At 52.4% G+C, this 21,888-nt stretch overlaps 1 protein-coding gene across 1 annotated transcript in view; it reads right to left on the reverse strand.

Annotated features, from left to right (window-relative positions):
• Positions 1-1,243: 1,243 nt before the first annotated feature.
• The window catches only part of DHCR24 (24-dehydrocholesterol reductase), a 30,007-nt gene continuing 9,362 nt past the window's right edge, over positions 1,244-21,888 (reverse strand). Inside the window, exons 5-9 of the mRNA XM_069480041.1 lie at positions 19,445-19,708; positions 15,043-15,186; positions 5,507-5,704; positions 4,900-5,078; positions 1,244-3,864 (exon numbers count right to left, since the gene is read on the reverse strand). Of these exons, the coding sequence (XP_069336142.1) occupies positions 3,711-3,864; positions 4,900-5,078; positions 5,507-5,704; positions 15,043-15,186; positions 19,445-19,708 (939 nt within the window). The 3' untranslated portion in view covers positions 1,244-3,710. The remainder of the gene's footprint in view (positions 3,865-4,899; positions 5,079-5,506; positions 5,705-15,042; positions 15,187-19,444; positions 19,709-21,888) is intronic.

A 21,888-nucleotide genomic window follows, 5' to 3' on the forward strand; every position in this document is an offset into this window, starting at 1 on the left:
TTCAAAAAAGCAACTAGCTCTAAGAAGTCAGTTTAGCAAGTTTTCAGGAAATAGGATAAAAAAACCAAAGCCAACTATTTCCATATACTAGCAACACATAATCAAAAATTGAAAATTTAAAATACCATCTATAATAGCATCAAAAATATGAAATACTTGGGTATAAATTTGACTAAAGATGCACAATATCTGGCCAGGTGCAGTGGCTCACGCCTGTAATCCTAACACTTTGGGAGGCTGAGGCAGGAGGATTGCTTGAGGCCAGGAGTTCAAGATGTACAAGATCTGTACATTGAAAGCAATAAAATACTGCTAAGACATTAAAGAAAGACATATAAGAGGGAGATACACCATGTTCATGGGTCAAAGGATTCAGTATTTCTGAGCATATTTCAAGTTGGCTAAACAAAACCCAAAAAAGGACTCAATATTAAGAGGTCACTTTTCTCCAAATTGATCTACAAATTCAATACAATAATAAAAAAAGGTCCATGTAGTTAGGGTGAGTTAAATTGCTCTAATAGTTCCAGATATGTAGTGTTTCAACAATAGTTTATTTTTTGCTCTCTTAACAGCCTAGGGTAGGTTTCAGGGTGGTGGGGCATTTCTCCTCCACACAGTGACTCAGGGATCCAGGTTTCCTCCAACTTAAGGCTCTCCTATTATCTATGGCCTGCTTGTCATTTGCATTCAGTGAAAGAGCCAGGAGACCTCACAGGTTTTGACCACTTCTGTTCACATTCCATCAGAGAAAACTCAACACACCGGACTGCAAGGGATGCTGGGAAATGTGGTCTAGCTGTGCGTACAAAGAAGGGAAGAATGCATTTTAAGGGACAGCTAGTAGTTTTCTCCAGTTCATAGATAAGAACAATAGTCTCAATAGGATTAACTAACTTGCTAAGATTAGTTGGTCACAACCAAGTGACAAAGCCCAGAGCTCCTGACAACCATGTCTGGTGCCTTAAAAAGCATGGCCCGCAGGCTGACCTGAGCCGTCGTGTCTCATGGGTCCGTCGTCCACCTTGCAGATAGAGGGATCCTGTGACACCTACTCTGGATCACACTGCGACAGTAATAGGAATAAGCTTGTCATTCCCCCATGTTCTTTCAGCCGTTGCCCATGGGCACGCTGGTTCCAAGAGGGCAGCTGAGCTGCGGAGTGGCACAGCCTGCACCCAAGCCCAGGTCCAACTCCACACTGTGGTCCCCGGAGCAAGAAATGACAAAGGCTAGCTTCCAAGCCATACTTTTATTTTTACAGAAGCAGCAGCCTCACAGCCACTGGGACGTGTGCCTGTGGCTGCAAGAGCCTGAGAGGGGATATTCATGCCTTTCTCCTTGGTCCCCATGACCAAAGGAAAAAATGAGAATCACACGCCACACACTGCCACACCCATTCCCCTCCCCCCTCCCCATTCTTCATCCTTCCCGCCAAAGAAACTGGCTACAATTCTGATTTCACAGAAAACCGTCATGCAGCCAAGAAACTCGGGGCTCTGGAGGGGAGAGGTCTACTCTGGTACTTTCTTTCCACATGCACTGCCCCCTGGCACCAAATGTAACTGCACCCAGTCACCGTGTGGATGGACAGCGACAGGACTGGCTACGAGCAGAAGCTGCCGACTCAGCTCATCATGCTGGAGGGGCGGCCTCTTTCCAGGCCAGCGGAGCAACATTAACCTGAGGCTGCTGTGGTTCCAAAATACTTTCCCTTCCAAGCCCCAGATTATGGGCGAGGTCTGGGAAAGCCTGGATTTTGGTTATGGGACTAAGGGCGACAGAGGCTGCTGGCATCTCTGGCCACAGTCCCAGGGACTTAGGCTCCACTGGCGAAATGGTGGCACTTCAGCGGCTGGATTAACCTAGCTCATGCTAACCATTCATCTACAGCGAGTAGAATCATCAGTTTCGCACTGAGCAGGAAGCACAGGGGCCCGCGTGAGCTAATGCCAGAATTTCCGTGCTTTGCAAACTAGACAATGAGGTCCATTTTTTTTCTTCTACCCCCTCCGGCGGCCCAGTGGGTAAGGGCAGTTCCTTTGCCTTTTGAGTGCCATGGATGCACCAGCCCTCACAGGACCAGGCCAGGACTCTGCAGTGTGCCAAGCCCTGGGGGGAATCCATGAGCATCCTTCAGCAGAAGCGTGATTCCAAGAGGACTCTGGCACCTGGAGTGACAAGACTGACACTTGCCTGCAAGCCAGAGATGAACCTTTCTGAAAATGAGATGGGAGCTGGCCTTGGGGCTGAAGGAAGGACCTTGAATGACGGACAACCCCGAATGTCCACCTGGATCATGTATTTGTTCTCTGACTTTCAACACAATGAGGCTTTTCATGGGTTTTGCAACCACAGGACAGCCTGGGACAGTCAGCAGGGCTCCATGGAGGTCTTGTCTGTACTGGTGTGACAGATGAGGAAACTGCAGCTCAGAGGGACAAGCGACCTGCCCACCATGGCGGCTCGCTGCCAGTGGGGCGGGGCTGAAACCCAGGTCTCCTGACTCGCACGCTGCAGCTGCGCCTGGCTGGCTCCCTGATTCCAGCTTCCCTGCATGACACGATTCCTTCTCAGATTCTGGTTGCATCTGAGGCCGGGCAGTTCTTAAGATGGAGTTGCATAAACAATCAAGCTTTGATAACAAGAGGGGGAGGGCCCAGGGAGATTCCCTTCCCTCTGGAACAGAAACGAGCTAACTTTTCTCTGAGCTTAGGATTTGTAAGGCACTGAAATTAACTACAGCTGGGGGAAGGGTGTTGGTGGGAGAAAGAACAAAAGGGGGATGAGTGGTTGCAGAAATCAAGCTGATGCTCTTTCCTTTCAGCCCTGCAGTGAGAACCTCATGGGAACACAATGGTGGTGGACTCCATTTTCCCACTTGATGTGGGCCACTCCAGCCCCCCCTCAGAGCAGCACGGACCCACTCCCACCATGACTACGTGGCTTCTGGGGACAAGAGGAGGCTGGGAGGGTTGGCAAGCCAGGAAGAATGAGCCCAGGTCCCTGGATCCGATTCAGAGCGGAGGCCACTTTCTCCACCTGGGCATCCCAGGCCAAAGCTGGGACAGGATTCAGCCCTGAAATGCCTCCTCCAGGAACTCAGTGCTCTCTGAGTGGACCCAGCGGTGGCTGGGGTGGGCCTGCAAGCCAGGTGTGAATGAGGAAGGGCAGAATGTCACCAAGGATGGCAGAGAGAACTTTGGAATCGGGCCTGGTTTTGGCACAGCATGGCTTGGGCCTGCCCGCCCCAGGGCATCCCGTCATCATTCCAGCCAAGCCTGGGCACAGGTGACCTAATATGGAGCCTTTCAGACTCATCTGCTGACTCCAAAGCACTTTGTCAGATGTAATGCTGAACGGGAAGCCAGAGTAACAGCCACCACTTACCCAGCACTGTCGGGGTGACAGGCGCTTGACTGGGATGCTGACAACCCACAGGCCAGTATTACTGTCCCCTTTCACAGATGAAGACCCCGGGCTGAGAGGGGCCAAGGGACTCCCCCAGGGTCCCACAGCTTATAAGTGCTAAACTGTTCTTTCCGCCCCACTGGGCTGCCCCTGAAGCCGGAGGAAGGCGCTGGGCTGTCTGGGTGCGGTTTCTGGAGGGGTTTCTTTTGGAAAGTGTGGATCTGGGAAAGCAGCCAAGCTAGAGTGAAGGGAGGATGCCTGTCCGCCCACACGTGTCTGTCTTTCCAGGCGGCCCCAGCTCAGTGCCTGGCGGCCTTGCAGATCTTGTCGTACACCTCGGGGAAGGCGTCCTGGCAGCCGAGCTTCTCCCGCAGCTCGTGGTACAAGGAGCCATCGAACATCTCCCAGAACTCCTCCCGGTTCATGTAGCAGTCGGCGTACAGCATCTGGAACCTGCAGAGGATAACGGGGTGAGGACGCAGGGAGGTACAGGGGGTGCAGGGAAAGGAAGGGGCGTGAGAGAAACCCAACTGCCCCTACAGGCAGCGTGCTTTGCAGCTCAGAAGTGCTTTAGGAGGACTTTTCTTGTTTAATCCCCCTCACAACCTGGTGAGGCGGCTGGTGCGGGTGGGGACCTGGGGCTGGGGGCGAGGTGGCTGGGCGGCAGAGTCAGAGTCAGGAGTAGAGCTCAGACTGCTCGGCTTCTGGCCCTGTGCTCGGCCCAAGACACCGCGGCCTCCCCTGATGGGACGGCGGGGATGTTTTCTATCTTTTATTGGCATCAATAAACTGCACATATTTAAAATGTACAACGGGGTAAGCTTGACGTATGTATGCAACCAAAGAACCGTCACCATGGTCCAGATGGCGGCTGTATCCGTCATCCCGAAACTTTTCTTGTGATGCTTTGTTATTCCTCTGCCACCCACGGGCAACCACTGATGTGCTTTCTGTCACTACAGATTCATGTGTGTTTTCTGGAATTTTCTATCAGTGGAATCATACAGTACTCTTTTCTCCTGGCTTCCTTCAGTCAGCACAATTATTTTGAGATTTGTGCATGTTAGTTCATCAGGAGTTGGTTCCAGGCTGTTTTCTGAGCAATGCTCTGTCCAGGGTCTCTCCGTGGTTGTCACAGTCAGGAATCCCTCCCTCCTTAGCTTTGGCTGTTCGATCTAGAGCAGGAGCCCTGAACACACGTAAGCGCACACCCACCATCTGCCCCGTGGGGAAGGGGGGTGACTCCCGGCTTTCCGGCTTGAGCAGCTGGGAGGGCACCGACGTGCTCGCTGGAGGAGGGGTGCAGGTGGAGAGGCAGGCGGTCCTGCAGGTCTACCCCGACCACCTGCCACACCCGCCTCCCGAGTCAGAGGCCACAGCCACAGGGTCCCTAAGCAAGGCTGGGCATCCTGGTTCTCAGCCCAGAGCGGGCCTCATTCCCCTGGGGCCCTCAGCCAGACGGACCCCACCACACCCTGGGCCACTCACCCGTGCACGCTCCGGACGAACTTCTCCAACTGCCTCATGCAGGACCTGGCTTCAAAGTGTTTCACGCGTGGCTCCCCGTACGCCCCGATGTCGACGTAGAGCTCGGTCTCGTCTCCCTTGGGGTGCACCAGGCCCGGCTGGCTGGGCAGGATGAATGGGCACAGCCAGATGGGGTAGACCTGGGTAGACCAGGGAGGGGATATTGGAGCTTTTTCTCCAACAGGTGACAGGCTCATGGCTGGCCCACTCTCACCCACCCACAGGGAGGTTTGCAGCATTCTCCAGGGACCCCTCTGGCTGCTCACAGCTCCACTCCCCACCCTCCCAGCCTGGCTGAGAACAGCCGACTCCACCACGCCGAAGGGTGCAGTTGGAGCAGGTCACGGGAGTGCTCGTTACCAGGCCCTGTGACTTGCCTCCCATCGGGGCCATCGCTGAACGGGCCGAGGCCTCAGTGGACATAGGGACAAGACCCTCATTTTATAGCTGGGAAAACCGAGACCCAGAGGGCATGTGTGACCGAGGTTGGTCACACAGTTCAGAGGAGAAGACCGTCGACTCCGCGGGAACGTGCCTGGTGCTCCCTCCCTGCCCTGCCCCTGCTCACGTGGATGTCGTTGTGGAAGGTGTTCAGGGCCCGCGGCAGGCACTTCATGGGCACCAGCATGTCCTGCACCACGTGGTGCTGCTCGTACAGCTTGCGCAGGGTCTCTCCCTGGGTCAGCTTCAGGAGGGAGATCTTGGGAGGTACCATCCACCCAAAGAGGTAGCGGAAGATCGGGTTGTTGCCGAAGGGGATGATGTCCTGGGAGACAAGGGTGGGGACGGAGAGAAGGAACCAACAGGGGCTGATGTCTCCGTGCGCGAGGGATCAGGTGCTTGTTCTGTGCTCGACATGAGCCCGACAGGGTGTAGTTCCCCTATTTGGAGGGGGCACCGTGGGACCTAGGACTTTACCAGTTGGATCTACGTTTGAGTCTCAGCTCTGGCATTTACCATCTGTCATGACCTTGGGCTAGTCACTGAACTTCTCTGAACTCAGTTTCCTTATCTGTAAAGGAGACTCGCTCCTGATAATGAGACACCAAAAGGCCGACACTCAGCCAGGGCCTGGAGCAAAATGATCAGGTGGCTGTCATGCCTGTTCTAGCTGTTGAGGCCGGAGTGGCTGGCGCAGGGCAGGCATTCCATAAATGTTCGAGAAATGAATGCTGCTGAACGGAGGAGGGACGCTCAGAGAACTTAGGCCATTTCCCTGAGGTCACACGGCCAGGGCGGTGAAGTCTGCCTCAGGTTCGACAAAGAGCCTGTTGGTTTACAGCAGCCCTTGCTCACAGCTAGACCGCTTGCCTGCCTCCCCCGACTCAGTCTCCCTGGAAGCGCCTGCCCCCTTCCAAGCCCCAAACTGCCGGACGGAGGAGCTGCTCCCTCTGCTGCTTTGCTAGGATGGCCTCGGTCCCCCGCCAGCTCCGCCACGGCTCCCGGGGGGGCAATCCTGCCCACCCGCAGCAGAGAAGACTTTGGCCCTGGCTCACAGCCTTCCCCCCTGCTCCAAGTCCTGCCATCTTCCTGAGGGTCACCAGCATTCATTCTCATAGCTCCCAGAGCCCCTGAAGCCAAGGGCATTCTTCCATTTGTCACACGATGGCAAGGTGCCTGTGAGGTCGGGTCCCAGGTTCTGTGCTGGGTGCTGGGGAACCAAGATAATTGAGACAAGGTCTCTGTCCTTAAAATGCTGCCTCAGGCCGGGCGCGGTGGCTCACGCCTGTAATCCTAGCACTCTGGGAGGCCGAGGCGGGTGGATTGCTCGAGGTCAGGAGTTCGAGACCAGCCTGAGCAACAGCGAGACCCCGTCTCTACTAAAAATAGAAAGAAATTATCTGGCCAACTAAAATATATATAGAAAAAATTAGCCGGGCATGGTGGCGCATGCCTGTAGTCCCAGCTACTTGGGAGGCTGAGGCAGTAGGATCGCTTGAGCCCAGGAGTTTGAGGTTGCTGTGAGCTAGGCTGACGCCATGGCACTCACTCTAGCCCGGGCAACAAAGCGACACTCTGTCTCCAAAAAAAAATGCTTCCTCAGGTGTGGGAGACACAGGCCACTGTACTACGGCACAGGGACAGCTGGGACAAAGAGAGGCAGAGGCAGCTCATGAAAGGGTCCACATCAGCCTAGGGGCCAGGGTGGCAGCCACACACGGAAGCCCTGAAGGCTGAGTGACCCTCCCCCTCCACTCCCACGGGGGAGGGACCTGTCTGCTTCCTTCTGCTAGATCCTAGCTGCTGCGCCAATGCCTGGCACACAACAGGAGCTGTTTCCTTGGTTATCTCTGGAGAAACTACACGCCCACAGCAGAGATTCCAGCAGTATGAAGGTCAGGCCTCCTCTCACTCCCTGGCCCTACTGCATTCCCCTCCCACCTCACCTCCTCCCCGTCCCCTGTCAAGGGTGCCCAACCGGTGCTGCAGGGGTCCCCAGGTCTGCCCTGCCCTCCGGTTTCGTCTTCCTTTACATACTGTCTGTGGCTGCTGTCGGGCTACTAGAGAGACCTTACAGTGCACAAGACCTGGACTGTTTCCTGTCTGGCCTTTCCATAGGATGTTTGCTGACCCCTGCGCTATTGTATGGATGGACATTTAGATTACTTCCAGATTATTCCAATGAATATCCTTTGTGTTTTCGCCCATATGTATGTGTCAGTAAGATCAATTCCTAGAGGTGGAAAATTCTGGTTCAAATGGTGTGTGCAGTTCTAACGGATACTGTTTCAAGAGCTTGTACCATGTTATACTCTCCCAGACAACGGGGGAGAAGGTGGTTTCCCTATGCCCTGGCCTGCGTGGTGTGTTATCAAACTTCTAGATCTCTGTTGTTCACTCTGATAGGTGAAGATAGCTTTGTTTTGTGAGACTGCATCACCTCTCCTAGGTTTAAAAGCCACTTGCATTTTTTCCCCCCTAAAAATAGTTAATTGTTAGCCAAATGTATCAGCTAAAATCACTTCTTTCCTGGTCCCAGCCTCAGAAAATTCCAGTTTTATTAAACATGTGCTCTGCCCTTCTGCTTTCCCTCTGTCCACCCATCACTCATCCTCCGTCCGTCCCTTGGTGACCTTGGGTCCCTAGTCCCTGGCTCTACTCCTGGCCCTGGCCCTGCCACACGCTGAGGCCAGTCACTCCAAGGGCCCTGACTGCAGCCTCTTCCTCCCTTGATCCCTGCTGTCCAGCCGACTTTGCCCTTTGCCCGTGTCCAGCCTGCCACTGGTGGCCTCTGCGCTGCCCGGCTGCAGGGCTCCCACCCCCTGAGGCAGAGCTGGGGCAACAGCCTTCTAAGAAACACCAATGCCAAGGGCTCTGCTCACATCCCTCCTCACTGGTGGTAACGCCCTGTATTAGCTGACTGCTTCCACTGCAAATGAGGCAAAGGAAAGGGCAGGAGAGGCTTCTCTGGCCCCTCTCCCTTTCTTCCCGCCCTCCCTCACCAGCGAGCCAGAGGCAGATCCTGCATGCAGCAAGAAAGGGAAACAACAGTCAGGTTAGCTTTACGCCGCCACTCTTAAAGGAACCAGGGACTATACACGCACAAGGAGTTAAATGCTCTTATGTTTGCATTTTTAAAAATGAACAGTAAAATTCATGCTAGTAATTTAGATTTTTAGTTCTTCCTTAAGTAGAACATTAAATTAGAAATATTTATGACAACAGAGAGACCACGGGAGAAAGGAAAAAACGTTATAATTTAGTGCCATTGACAGCACTTTTGCCTGCTTTTCGCACTGGGCCCTGCAAAGCAGCCCGCTGGCCCTGAGCCCGCGAGCTGGTGAGGGGACGTGACTGGACCAGCCAGGCCTGGCACGGGTGTGACAGAAGGCAGCTGTTAAGGGGCTCAGCACCCAGGCCCGGTTACACTTGGTTTGTTCAAGGGCTCCACGCGGCAGAGGGAACCTGGGCGCAAGGCCATCTGCCAGGAGGAGGAGTTATTGCAGGGCAGGGGAAAAGCAAGCATTTGAAGTTGTTTATTCCTCCTTTCTAGACATGTCCTGGCTTCTGCGATTCCACGCTAGCGGATGCTGCTGCACTCTGCCCAGATGCCTCCTCCAGAGAGGCGCCTGCTCCCCAGCGGTGGGGAGTGTCGGAGGCTGGCACGCGGGGAGGACTGCACGCAGGGAGGACTGCACGCGGGGAGGACTGCCCTTGGCAGAGGGAGCTGCCTTGTCCAAGGTCCGTTGCACAATGATGGCTGCTGGGGCGGGTGCCCCTGGCCTCAAGGTGACACAGCCCCAGAGGGCTTCCAGGGTTTTGTTGTGACTTCTCCCTTTCCCTGTCTTGCTTCCCTACTCCTGCACTCTGGAATAAACTTCTACATGCAAATACAGGCTTAAAACCCCCATCCTTCCAGATTCTTCCTTTAACTAAAGGCAGTGTAGGCCAGGATTTATTTAACAGCACAAAAATATAAGACAAGTCTCATTTTGAATCCTGGCTGTGTGTGGTGATTTTAAAACACATCCCTAGAGTCTTTGCTGGTCCTCATTGCTCCTTCCCTGAGTGTGGGCTGCACTTGGCGACTCAGTTCTAACAGAGAATATGCTGGAAGTGACCAGTATGACTTGACTGGGTCACAAAAGGCACTACAGACTTCTTGGTCTCTCACTTGCTCTGGGGGAAGCCAGTGCTTTGTTGTGGGGACATTCGAGGAACCCGCATGGCGAGGAATGGAGGCAGGTCCTGCAGCCTCCAGAGGGCCACTGCCCAGCCCACAACAGGACAGACCCTGAGCCAGGACCGCCCAGATCGGTCACTCCCAAGTCCGTGACTCTTAGATACCGGGAGGTAACAAATGCTGGCTGTTTCAACCCTCTTCGAGAGAGATACACTCTCTCTTACTGAGCTGTTATGACTTGGGATAACCTAAACGGAAACGGAAATAACACTAGTCGCTCCCTCACAGCCTTGCTGGGAACATTAAGATAAGGCACGTGAAGTGTCCGGCACAGCATCCACCCCTTAGGAGTGGCTGGCGTTAGTGGCGGCTGTTGTCTCTCTGATGCTCACTCTCAGGGTCCCTTGCTGGCTCCTTTTTGTTTTTCTCTCTTAAGTATCCTTGCTCTTGACAAAACCACCTCCACACCTGCCGCTGCTCTTGGCAGGGATGGAGAGGCACTCATGGTGTCTTCTGCCTTTGCCAAAACTGCCCACGCCACCTGCTCTGGGCCTTGACATTGCCCAAAGTAGGACTCCTGGGTATGAGGGAACCCAGAGCCCCCAGGCTACAGTGAGACCCCCATGCCCTGCTCCTGCAACCCTGACCGCCGCCCACCACATTCTGCCCGAGACCTGTCCCAACATCACAACTGGCCAGAAACCTCCACCCGAGAGCCCACGAGCTGTGGTTCTGTCATGCCTCATGTCCGGTTTCTTTTAGTCACCAAGGACTTCCAGGTGCCTCGTTACCTGCGCTCATGACCTCCTGCAGCAATGCGGCACCTGGTAACCTGACCCCATCTGCCACTGCTCTCACCTTCCAGGGTTCCCTGGGCTCTCATGGTCTGACCCCAGCAAAGCCCCTCCGTCCTCACTCTTCCCTGGACGTGCTGTGCCTCTCCTTGTTCTCAGCTGGAACCTGGCTGTCCCCCACAGCCCGCTCCAGTGCATCACGTTCTCCCCGGCAACCCTCCTGCCAGTGCGACAGATGGAGGTGAGGGAGGGTCCTCCTGGCAGGCCAGGCCCCCTGGAGTTACTGCCTCCATCTCTGTTCTACCCCCAGGGCTAAAAACCAACCCCAGCAACTTTGAAGCACATGCCCAAGACCTTCCCCCACCCGATCCCCGGCCCACACAACGCCCAGTTTTGCCTGGATCCTGGATTGCTGGAATCCCCCTCACCACCCCCACCCATGGTTCCCTCACCCGAGCCTAGATATCCTTCAGGTTTAACATTTGTGACCTAATGCCCACAGGGATGGTCCTCCCGGCTCCTGAAAATCCTCTCTTCATTTTCCTGTGGCTGAATCTTTCACGTGCCCTTGGCCACTGACTCCCACGTCATCGCTTAGAGCAGTGGCTGGCACTGCCTGCCAGTGGGGAGCCAGTCTGCGAGGCGAGGCCAGCCTGTGGCCCGAATATGGCCGGCTGCCTGTTTCTGTAAATAAGGTCTTGCTGGATCTGGTCACACCTGTTCATTTATGTATTGTCTGTGGCCGTTCATGTGGCAGAGGTGAGTCTGTGACAGACCGTGTGACTAGTGACATCTAAAATATTTGCCCTTTGGCTCTATAAAAATGTTTGCCAATACCTAGCCTTTGTCCCTTTGTCCTTTTTTATTTTTATTTGAGACAGGGTCTCGCTCTGTCTCCTGGGCTAGAATGCAGTGGCATCATCATAGCTCACTGCAACCTCAAACTTCGGGGGCTCAATCAATCCACCTGCCTCAGCCTCCTGAGTAGCTGGGATTACAGGCGTGCACCACTGTGCCCAGCTAAGTTTTCTATTTTTTGTAGCGACGGGGTCTCATTCTTGCTTAGGCTGGTCTTGAACTCCCGATCTCAAGCGATCCCCCCACTTCCACCTCTCAGAGTGCTGGGATTACAGGCGTGAGCCACCACCAGCCCCCTTTGTCCTTTTGTACACATTCATTGTCTCTGTAGTTTTAATGGTGGGCGTTTGCCCTGTGCCCATCCCCACGCTCTTTAACACCATGTCCCCTCACCCCGACTTTCGACTTTCGTGCTTCCTCCCCTGGGGCACACAGTCTGCCCTGTCAGCGTCTTGTCAGCCCCTGGGAGCCCCTGCCCTCCGTGGCTGGCTTAGGTTTCACCAGAACCAGGCCCTTGGTTCCTCACGCCTGCCCACTCACCACACTGCCCAGCTGCGTGTGTGACAACCCACCACCGCACGGTGGTCTCGCTGTAAATTCATGATCAGGAATCCTAGGCAGGCTGGGAGCTGCCTGGCACTGCTATGGTATTTCCCCAGTTCATTCACTTCCCACTATCCAAGAGACAATTTTACATCTCCTCTCTCCTCAAACCGTCAACATCCTCTCCCGCCTCACTTCAGCTGAAATCCTTGCTTCTTTTTCCTATCTCATTGAGAAATCAGAAGAGAACTCCCCACCTCCCATTTGCAGCAACTGTACCCATTTATACGGCTTCCCTCCTGCCGACGGACAGACCTTCCACGCCTCCATCAAAAGGCAAGCTCCCCACCTGAGCACAGCAGCCGCCTCTCTCCCCTGCTCAAAACTCCACCCTCTAAATACTCCCTCTCCCCTGGATCATTCTCATAACACGTAAACATGCTGTCATCTCTCCCGTCTGAAAATAATCGCACAAACAAAATATCTTGTCTTGGTCCTACACCCTCTCCAGCTAGCGCCCTGCCCCTCTGCTTCCCTCTAGAGAGGCTCTCAGGCTTGTTCTCACCGACTCCCTTCCTCGTCTCCCGTTCTCTCGCCAACTCTGTGGTCAGGGTTTACTGGCTGATCAGTCAACAGTGACCTTTCCATGGCTAAGGCCCAAGGTCGATCTCTGTCCTCATCTCCCTCAGCAGCATTTGATGCAGCTGTTCATTTTCCTTCTTGAAACAGTCTTCCCATGGCTTCTGGGATCCCGCATTCTCCTGGCTTGCTCCCTGGCTCTGCCTGGTGGCATCTTCTCCTCTCTTTAGCTGGCTCCTCTTCCCCTAACCTGCAGGTGTCCCAGGGCTGTGCTCATACCTCTTTTCTTTTCTGTCCACCCTCACTCATCTACCTCCATGGCTTTAAATGACATTTCTCTGTTGCTGCCGCTGCCCACGTTTGTGTGTGCAGCCCCAGCCTCTGCTGCACCCCTTAAGTCCTAACACGTGTAGCCAGCACTGCCTGCCACCGGATGGACGTCTGGAAGGCATCTCAAGCTGACATGTCCCAGACCAAACTTCTGATTCCCTTTCCCAGGCCCCTCCCCCACGTCTCCCACGGTTGTCAAGGACGCCTCTGTTCACCCAGTTCTTGGGCGTGAGCCTTGGATCACACCCACGGCCAATCTGTCTGGAAATGTCTGTTGGTTGGTTCATCCTTCACAGCATCTCTCAGATCTGACACTTCTCTCCTCCACAGCTGCCGCCTTGGACAACAGAAATCTTTCTCCTCTCTTCCACTCTTACCCACCCCCACCGCCACCCACTCTCCATCTAGCTGTCAAAGTTATTCTTTCAAAGCAAACGTTAGGCCATGTCACTTGTCTGCTCAAAGCCCTCACCAGTTTCCTGCCCCACTTAGAAGAAAATATAAAGTCCTTCCTGACCTACAAGCAGGCAGGAGATCTAGCCTCTGGCGGCCGTCTGCCCTCATTCCCCGCTACGGCTCTGGCCAGCAGCCTTCTTGCTGTTTTCCAACACGCAGCCCTGCTGGCAACTGGACAGCTCTATGCAAAAGAATGGGGTTTGACTCCTACCTCACAGCATACATGAAAATCAACTCAAAATGGATCACCAACCTAAATACCAGAGCTAGAACCATAATACTCTTAGAAGAAAACACAGGGGTAAATCTTCATGACCTTGGATTTGGCAACAGATTCTCAGATGGGACACTGAATGCACAAATAACAAAAGGGAAAACAGATAAACGGGCCTTCACCTAAATTAAAAACCTCGGGGCGTCAAAGGCCATTACCAAGACAGTGAAAAGAAACATAAAGAATAGGAGAAAATATTTGCAAATCATGTATCTGATACGGATCTAGTATCCGGAATATATAAAGAACTCTTACATCTCAACAACAAAGACAAACAACCCAATTTAAAAAGAGGGCAAAAGACTTGAATAGACACTTCCTGATAGAAGATATACAACTGGCTAACAAGCATGCAACAAGATGCTCGACATCATTAGTTATTAGGAAAATGCAAATCCAAACCACAGTGAGATACCACCGCACACCCACTAGGATAGCTATAATAATAATTTAAAAACCAGAAAATAACAAGTGTTGGTGAGGACGTAGAAAAACTGGAAGACTTGTACACTGCTGGTGGGAAAATAAAACGGCGTGGCCTCTGTGGAAACCAGCTTGGTGGTTCCTCAGTAAGTTAGATGTAGAATCAGCATACGACCCAGGCAATTCCGCTCCTATATCCCAAAGAACTGAAAACAAGGATTCAAACAAATACTTGTACCTAAATGTTCATAGCAGGACTGTTCACAGTAGCCAAAAGGTTGAAACAACCCACACATCCGACAACAGATGAGTGGAAAAACAAAATGCAGTCTATCCATACAATGGAGTGCTATTCAGCCATAAAAAGAAATGAAATATTGATGCATGGAAATATTATGCTATGTGAAAGAAGCCAGTCACAAAAGGCACACACTGCATGACTCCATTTATATGCAACATCCAGAATAGGTAAATTCGCAGCGACAGAAAGCAAACCGGTGAGTGCCACGGTGAGGCAGTGGGGAGCGGGAGTTACTGTTTGACTGGATGCGGTTTCCTTTAGGGGGATGAAAGTGTTTTGGGACTAGATAGAGGTGGTAGTTGTGCAAGATCGTGAATGCACTAAATTCCTCCAAACTGTACATTGTACGATGGTTAATTTTATGTTAGCCCATTTCAAGCTGTGGGCTCTGGCTGTCCCTCTGCCTGGGCACGCTCCCCCGGAGTTCTGTGTGGCTTGCTCTCCCTGTGTTCTGGTCCCTGCTCACAAGTCATCTCTTCAGGGGTCTTTCTTGACCCCCCACCCCCTGTCACCTATTTAAAATGTCACTGCTTCCCATTCATCCACCCCCCCAGACAGACAATAGCAGATTCTTGCTCACTTTTCAAGGCCAAGCTTGACTGCTACCTTGAACCCTAGGAAGAACTAGCCACTTCCTCCTCTGGGTCCCACGCCCTTTATAGTGCAGGGATCCGTCTGCTTGGCGGGGCTACCGTTCCTCAAGGACAGAACAAGTACCCACCCAGTGGCTCACGCCCCAGCACGAAGCAAATGCTTGGTAAGGAAACGACTGTGTTGCTGCTTGAGAAGGCGTCCAGTCCCCTCAGGACAAAGCCACTCTCTTCCCTTAAGGGAGAGACGAGAGTGGCTACAGTGTTCACCGCCCTGGTGCCCTACCTGGCTGGCCAGGAGGAGCCCGGACTACGGGAAACCCAAGCCTCACCTGGAGCTCCCAGAAGATGCTGCGCGTGTGGCGGTGGTAGTAGTGTCTCAAGGGAATGTACTCCAGGCCCTCTCGGTTTGTCTTCAGGTAATTCTCCACGTGCTTGAAGAACCACGGCTTGTAGTAATTGCCAATGCTATTCAGCTGAAATGACAGAGGGCATTGTCATCAGCCCACAGACAAGCGCCCGATGCCATCAGGGCGTAACAGCGATACCCGGCTTCTGTTCAGCACTCCTGGCCTTTTCAAAGCTCTTTCATGTCTGTTACCACCTTTGTGACTCTTAAAAGCTGAGTAAGGTTACGCCAGTGGGTATTTTCCAGCAGACAGCGCAGAAGCTCAAAGAGGTTAAGTGGCGTGCCAGGGCCAAACAGCAACCCCAGCCTAGCCTGGTGCTCCTTCTCGATGACAGACAAAAGCACAAATGTTTAAGTGTCTGCCACCATGCCGTGCTCCACGCAGGGGAATTCCCTGACTCCTGCCCTCCATGAGGCAGTGTTGGCACAAACACTGAGTGTGGGTCACCCCCCCACTGCCACCCAGGCCCACAATGCTGCTTGGCCATGGCACTTTCCCTACTGTCCCTGGGCCGAGCTCCACACCCCTCTGGCACAGCAATTCCCCTGGCAGCCCTCGTCATCTGGAGGAAGCTCACAAGAATAAACCCACACGCCTCCCTGGCACTGGACCCCCTGGTCTCCACTGCCCAAGTCTTATATTGAGCCGGTGTCTTCTCTAGTCCTAAACGGTCAGGACTCGATGTGCTGTGTGCCCTGGGATGACTTAGCCTCTCTGGGCCTCAGCTTCCTCATCCACAGAACAAGTCTGGGCAGATGTTCTCGGGGAGAGGCAGGGGGCATCCTGGAAACAGCACAGGCTCCAGGGTTGGGCGGCTGGGCCAAACCTTGGCCCAGTCCCCATTAGCTCTGTGACCTTAGGCAGGTCACTCTCTGAGCCTGTCTCTTCACATGCAAAATGACAATAAAAATACATACTTTGTAGGAGTTTTTGTGCTTATTAGAAATCTCACACACACACACACACACACACGCACACTGATTTTATAAAAATGGGACCATCCTGTACATAGTTTGCCCATTTGCTTTTTCCACTTACAACACACTAGGCTGATCTTGGGCAGGTTGGTTACTTAGAATCTCTGAGCCTCATTTTCCGTACAGGAAAAATGGAGACATTGCTACCCCAGCTGGAGTGTTGGAAAGACTAAAGGAGATAGTGTACAAGGTGCCTGGCACAGCACCTGCCCCACAGTGGGCACAGCCCCCACCCCATCCCTTTGCCAGCCTGCTCCATCCACCCTGGAGCCAGGGACCCCTGCCCTCCACCCCTGGCCTCCAGCACCTGCAGCCTGTCTGCAGCCCCTCCTGTGCGAGACCACACTGCTGGTCATCTTCTCTGCAGAGAGGAAACGGGGGGCCGTGGTGGGCTGGGAAACTGGGCTAAAGAGCCTGTTCACCCAAATCAGTTTCGGTGTGACAGTAAGGGGTGGGGCAAAAGACACCCCACACTGGCCTCTGCCTGCTAATGCGAGGGAAGGTGAAACCCAACAGGAAACAGGGCAACCTGATCTAACCCCAGGTGAGGCCTGGCGCACACCTGGCCGTGGCACCAGCTACATAATGAAGGTGAGACTTGGCAGTACCTGCATCAGGAGCCATTCGTGCCAGAAATGCCCAGGATATGATAAAGAACCCAGATGTGCGTCTCTCCCGGGCACGCGCCAGCTGAGGCGGCCAGGTAGCCGAATGAGCTCCAGTCCAGCCCTCACACCTTGATAGCGCCACTTCCTGTCTCTGGGCCTGCCCTGTACGATGGGGGCAGGCTACTCCTCCCAGAGTCGCGGTGAGCCAGTGGCCAGTGCCAGCAGAGGGCCCCTCACAGCACTTGGCACATATGGACACAGTGCTGAGCAGCGTTCCAAACAGGAATGTTTGCAAGAAAGGCTCCTAAAATAAAACGTCCACATGTCTTATGGCATCTACCACTCTCCTGTCCCAGCCCTGTTCCCACTGGGTCTCAAGGTCTTGCTCTTTGGGGCACCCAGCAAATATTCATGGCCTTGGAGCCCAGCCCCTCTGCCACTGGTGCCAGGAGAGCCTCTGGGTACGGCCCTCTGGGCCTTGGTTTTCTCCTTGGGAAATAAGGAAATCAAGTCACATGTTCGAGCATTTTAAAACCTGTACAAACCCTCTGCTCAACCATAACCTTAGGTGGCATCAGATACATCAAATGCATGATAGAAGAGCAGCTTTGGGTACAGTGGGGGCGGTGACTCCCCTGGGACCCTCCCTTGGCCTTACTACTGCTGACAGCCTCTAAGGGAACACCTTAGAGCAGACCTCTGGTCTAGACGTCCTTGCTAGGTGACCAGGTGCTAGATGACACAGGGTGACTAGGCTTTGGCCCAGGTCAAGCAGGGCCAGGGCCTGAGTATTTGGGCTCAGTGTCCAGTGCTGCTGCCACCACTGCTCCAGGACCCTGTCCCCCAGCACTCAACAGTGTCCCACAGGAAGTAATGTTTGTGGATGATGCTAAGTTCTCGGGGCTGATAAGCAGGGGACCTGACTGAACCAGGAGTCAGAGACCGAATTTAAATCTGCTCTGTCCTCGCTATGTGTCCTCAGGAGTCTCTTTCCCTCCCTGGCCCCCTTTTCCTTACATGGAGAGGGGGTTGTACCAGATGATTTTCTAGCCCCTTCCAATTTTAAAATGTTTTAAGTACATAGGTATAGATAAGAGCCTTAAGAGATGTCTACCCTTCGATCTACTAATTATACTTTATGGAGGCAATGTAACGACATGGAGAAATGCTTATCACACTAAACAAGAAAGGACACATTTGAACGGGGCGATCACATTTAAAGACAAACCAACCAAAAACTCTGCAAAGAGATGCTCAGCCTCACAAGTGATCCAAGAACTGCAAAATAAAACGAGATACTATTTTTAACCCTATCAGATTGGCAAAAATGAAAGAGTGATACTATCCAGTGTTGGCAAGAACGCAGGGGAAAAGGCGTTCTCGCACGCCGCCGCTGTGAGCAGGTGTATGCACGGCTCTCCCGGAGGGCTGTTTAGTTGTATCTATCAATAGTTAATGTGCTCAAAGCCTTGGGTCAGAAATTCTATTTTTTACTAGATCCTACACAGATGTTTGTACAAAAGGGCAAGGATGGGTAGAAGAGAATCTCCAATCTTCAATGCAATCTTATTTGTTAGAGCAAAACAAGTTGAGCGACATGAATGTTCATCAGTAAGTGATGAGTTAGGCCAATTATTTACATGCAACGGTGGGATATGACGGAATGAAATGAGGGCGCACACACGTACACACACACAGAAATGGGTCTCAAAGGATGTTACAAGTGGTTATCCTGGGTGGAAAGAGATGCACTTTAACCTTTTCTTTATGTATTTCAACATTGTCATATACTACTTTTGTACTTTACTAGACAGGCGCTTTAACCAGCTAAGCCACGGAGCCAGCACTACTTTTGGAATTTAAAAACTTAAAAATCTATGCACAGAAAAAGAGGAAATAAATCGTCTTCTCCCAGCATCCATGGGGGATTGGTTCCCCGACCTCCCCAAATCCGAGGAGGCTCAGTCCCTTATGTAAAATGCCCAGTATTTGCATGTAAGCTACGCACGCCCTACTGTACACTTTGAGCCATCTCTAGATTGCTTATAATACCTAATACGATGTACAGGCTCTGTAATGGTTATTATACTGCAGTGTTGAGGAAATAATTGCAAGGAAAAAAGTCTGTCCATGTTCAGCACAGACACAATCATCCACTTCTCCCCACCGAATATTTTCAATCTGTGCTTGGTTGAATCCACGGATGCGGAACCCACAGATGTGGAGGGCGGACTGCATACCAAACACACCAGCAACAGCTGGCTTGGGGTCATGTTTACAGCTGGAGGCTTTTCTTTCTCTTTTTTTGTTTATACCTTCCAAGTCTTTTATAATAAGCACAAATCCTTTCTAAATGGAGAAAAAGTGCTATTAACAATCACACGGTGTCAGGGGAAGGAGTGTCAATCCGGATTCTGAAGCATCCAATCAGCTACCCAGGGCTTGGCTTCATCACCTCGTGGAAGTTTACATTAGCTCTTGGAGCCTGGGTTCCTCGTCTATGAAATGGGGTTGCTGTGAGCACCAAAGATTACACCTATCAAAAGACCAGCACGTCCCTGGCGGGTGGCAGGGGCAGAGTAAATGGAAGCTTTCGTCACTGTCCGAGTCTCTGACGGGAGATCCTGTTGCCTGTACCCAGGTGGGCTGGCCAGGGAGCTGCCTCGAACAGCTGGCTGCCAGGGCCCGGGTGGGGCAACGGGCTCAGTCCCCGCCAGGCCTTCCTCATCCCCGGCCTACCTTGCTGGGCTCTGCCTCGTCTGTCATGACGCCCGTCATGATGACAGCCTCATCCAGGGAGTAGAGCAGCCCTTCAATGAAGTGGTTCTCCGGCTGCTGGGACTCTTGGGTGAATTTTTCACAGATGGCCTCCAGGCCCCGCACCGGCTCAAACCGCAGCTTGACATACTTCTTGGCAGGGATGATGCGGATCTCAGCAGCCACCAGGAAGCCCAGGGTCCCACAGGACCAGGGCACAGCGTAGAACAGGTCTGAGTTTTCGGTCTGAGGGACAGAATTGACACACGTTGAGAGCTGGAGCCCTGGACCCCACGTCGTGGGAGCAAAGAACCAGGGCCTGGCTAAATCCCCGATCTGTCGCTATCTTGTGTAAACCCAGGCAGTGAACTCTACAAACTGTACTTTCTGGGCTCTAGTTTTCTCTCTGCAGCTTCCACATGACATTTACCTAATATTGCCCTCTGTCTCAGGGGCGCTCACCCACCGAGAGAGCATCCTCCTGCTTCCGTCTGGGCACAGCCCCGAACCAGAGGCCACCCAGGAAGCAGTCATGACCAGCTCTGCCCAAAGACCCACGATGGGGGACTAAGGAGCAGGGGTCCAAGGCCAGGCTAAAAAAGGGCTGAACCCTTACTCTGAGTCAGGGTAGCCAGGGAACATTAAGATGCCTCCTTTCTGGGCCATTACTAAAATTTACAAAGCCTTTCCCGGTCCATTAGCTTGTGGGACCCACCCCCTACAAAGCCCAGGGAGAGCATTAATACCCACTTATGACAGGTTAGGAAAGTGAGTTTCCAAGAGGGAACACGACTCACCCAAGGCTTCCCAGAAAGCCAGCTCAGCCACGCTGGGGTTCACACAAGATCATCTAACCCCTGATCTAGTGTTCTTCCTACAACACCTCTTGTGACTCCAGAAACCTGTACCTAACTTCATCATTTTCTAGTTTTCACATCTGTCTCTGAGACAGACAACTGACTTTTCCTTTGGCCATTCTAATTCTAATAAAGCTTTGGTTCGAATAAAGCTCTTTTTGAAAACGTCCAGCCTTTTCTTGCCTTTACCAAGAGGACAGCCCTGTGCAGTCTCTGCTAAACCCGCACGCCCTTGGTGGCAGGCATGGTGGATGCAGCAGGGCGGGGGAGCGGAGCAGGAAGCCCTGCAGCAGGCCGGTAGAAGCCTCTGGAATAGCAGAACTGGACTCACCAAGCCCCACTCTTGGCCACCAGCTAATCACACTGTTCGGATCATGGCAATAATTACGAGGCGCCCGCTCTGTGCCTGGCTCTACTCGAGGAGGTTCCCATACAGCCTTGCACACCTGCTTACTCCTCCCGACATTTGTCAGGTCAGGAACTTGGGCCTCAGAGAAGGGAGCTAAGGCACAAATGTTTGTCTCCTTAGAAGACAGGGCCCAGGCACGTGTTCAGGGAAATGTGCTGAGCTGATGTCACTCCTGACACGGATCTCTCTCGTTCAGGACCAGAGCTCCCAAGCTGGGAGCCCCCTCCCTGGACTTTCTTCTGTGAGGCCAGCTAACTTTTTTTTTTAATAAGTAGAAAGAGTACACTCTAAAATAGTGATTGAAAGTACAGGATAGTAAACACATAAACTAATAACACAGTCCTTTGTTACCAAGTATCACGTACTGTGCATAATTATATGTGCAACGCTTTCATATGACTAGCAGTGCAGTAGTTTGTCTACAGCAGCCACTGTGGTGGGTCTCTCAAATATCCACTTCAAAAGGACCAGACTGTCCCTCCCATCCCAGGGGCTCCTGACACATGCTACGACAGATCTCAGGTGGCTTAAAGTTTCAATACTGCCCCACTCCTCAGATAAAATGCCTTAAATGTTTGTGTCCCAGCTTGGGTGGTAGAATTGTCTTTTATTTTTCTAAAACCGCCCTGTTAATCACTTTTAGTTATAGAGTCATGCACTGTGTGAAGCTGTCAGCCTCAAATGGATGCATCACTGCTAAGAAAACCCCGATAAACAGAGCCGGAGAAGGCCATGAAGTCAGGGCGCTCCCTACACTTACATGTATGATAACAAAAGCGACTCTACAAAAACCACAACCTTGCACAAAGGCCATTGCAATCTTGCATAAAAAATACTTCTGCAAGGACATCTGTCCAAGGCTGGAGAGGCATCATCCTTGTTATTGATCTTTGTAGCCATGGATGATTATCTCAAAACAAGTATGTAATTCTCCTACTTTTTCCTTTAAAAACCTTTGTCTTCTTTGAATATGCACGTAGTTTACCATGGTACGGGAATTCCCATTACAATGCTCTATTTCCAGATAAGTATCTTTTCTTTTAGAGAGCCCCTCCCTGTTAGTTAGTTGGGTTAATAACCACATAATACCATTTTGGTCAGTGATGAACCGCATATATGACGGTGGTCCCATCAGGTTATAGTGGAACTGAAAAATTCCT

The sequence above is a fragment of the Eulemur rufifrons genome, chromosome 8, assembly GCF_041146395.1.
Source record: "Eulemur rufifrons isolate Redbay chromosome 8, OSU_ERuf_1, whole genome shotgun sequence".
In the NCBI taxonomy this organism is placed as follows: domain Eukaryota; kingdom Metazoa; phylum Chordata; class Mammalia; order Primates; family Lemuridae; genus Eulemur; species Eulemur rufifrons.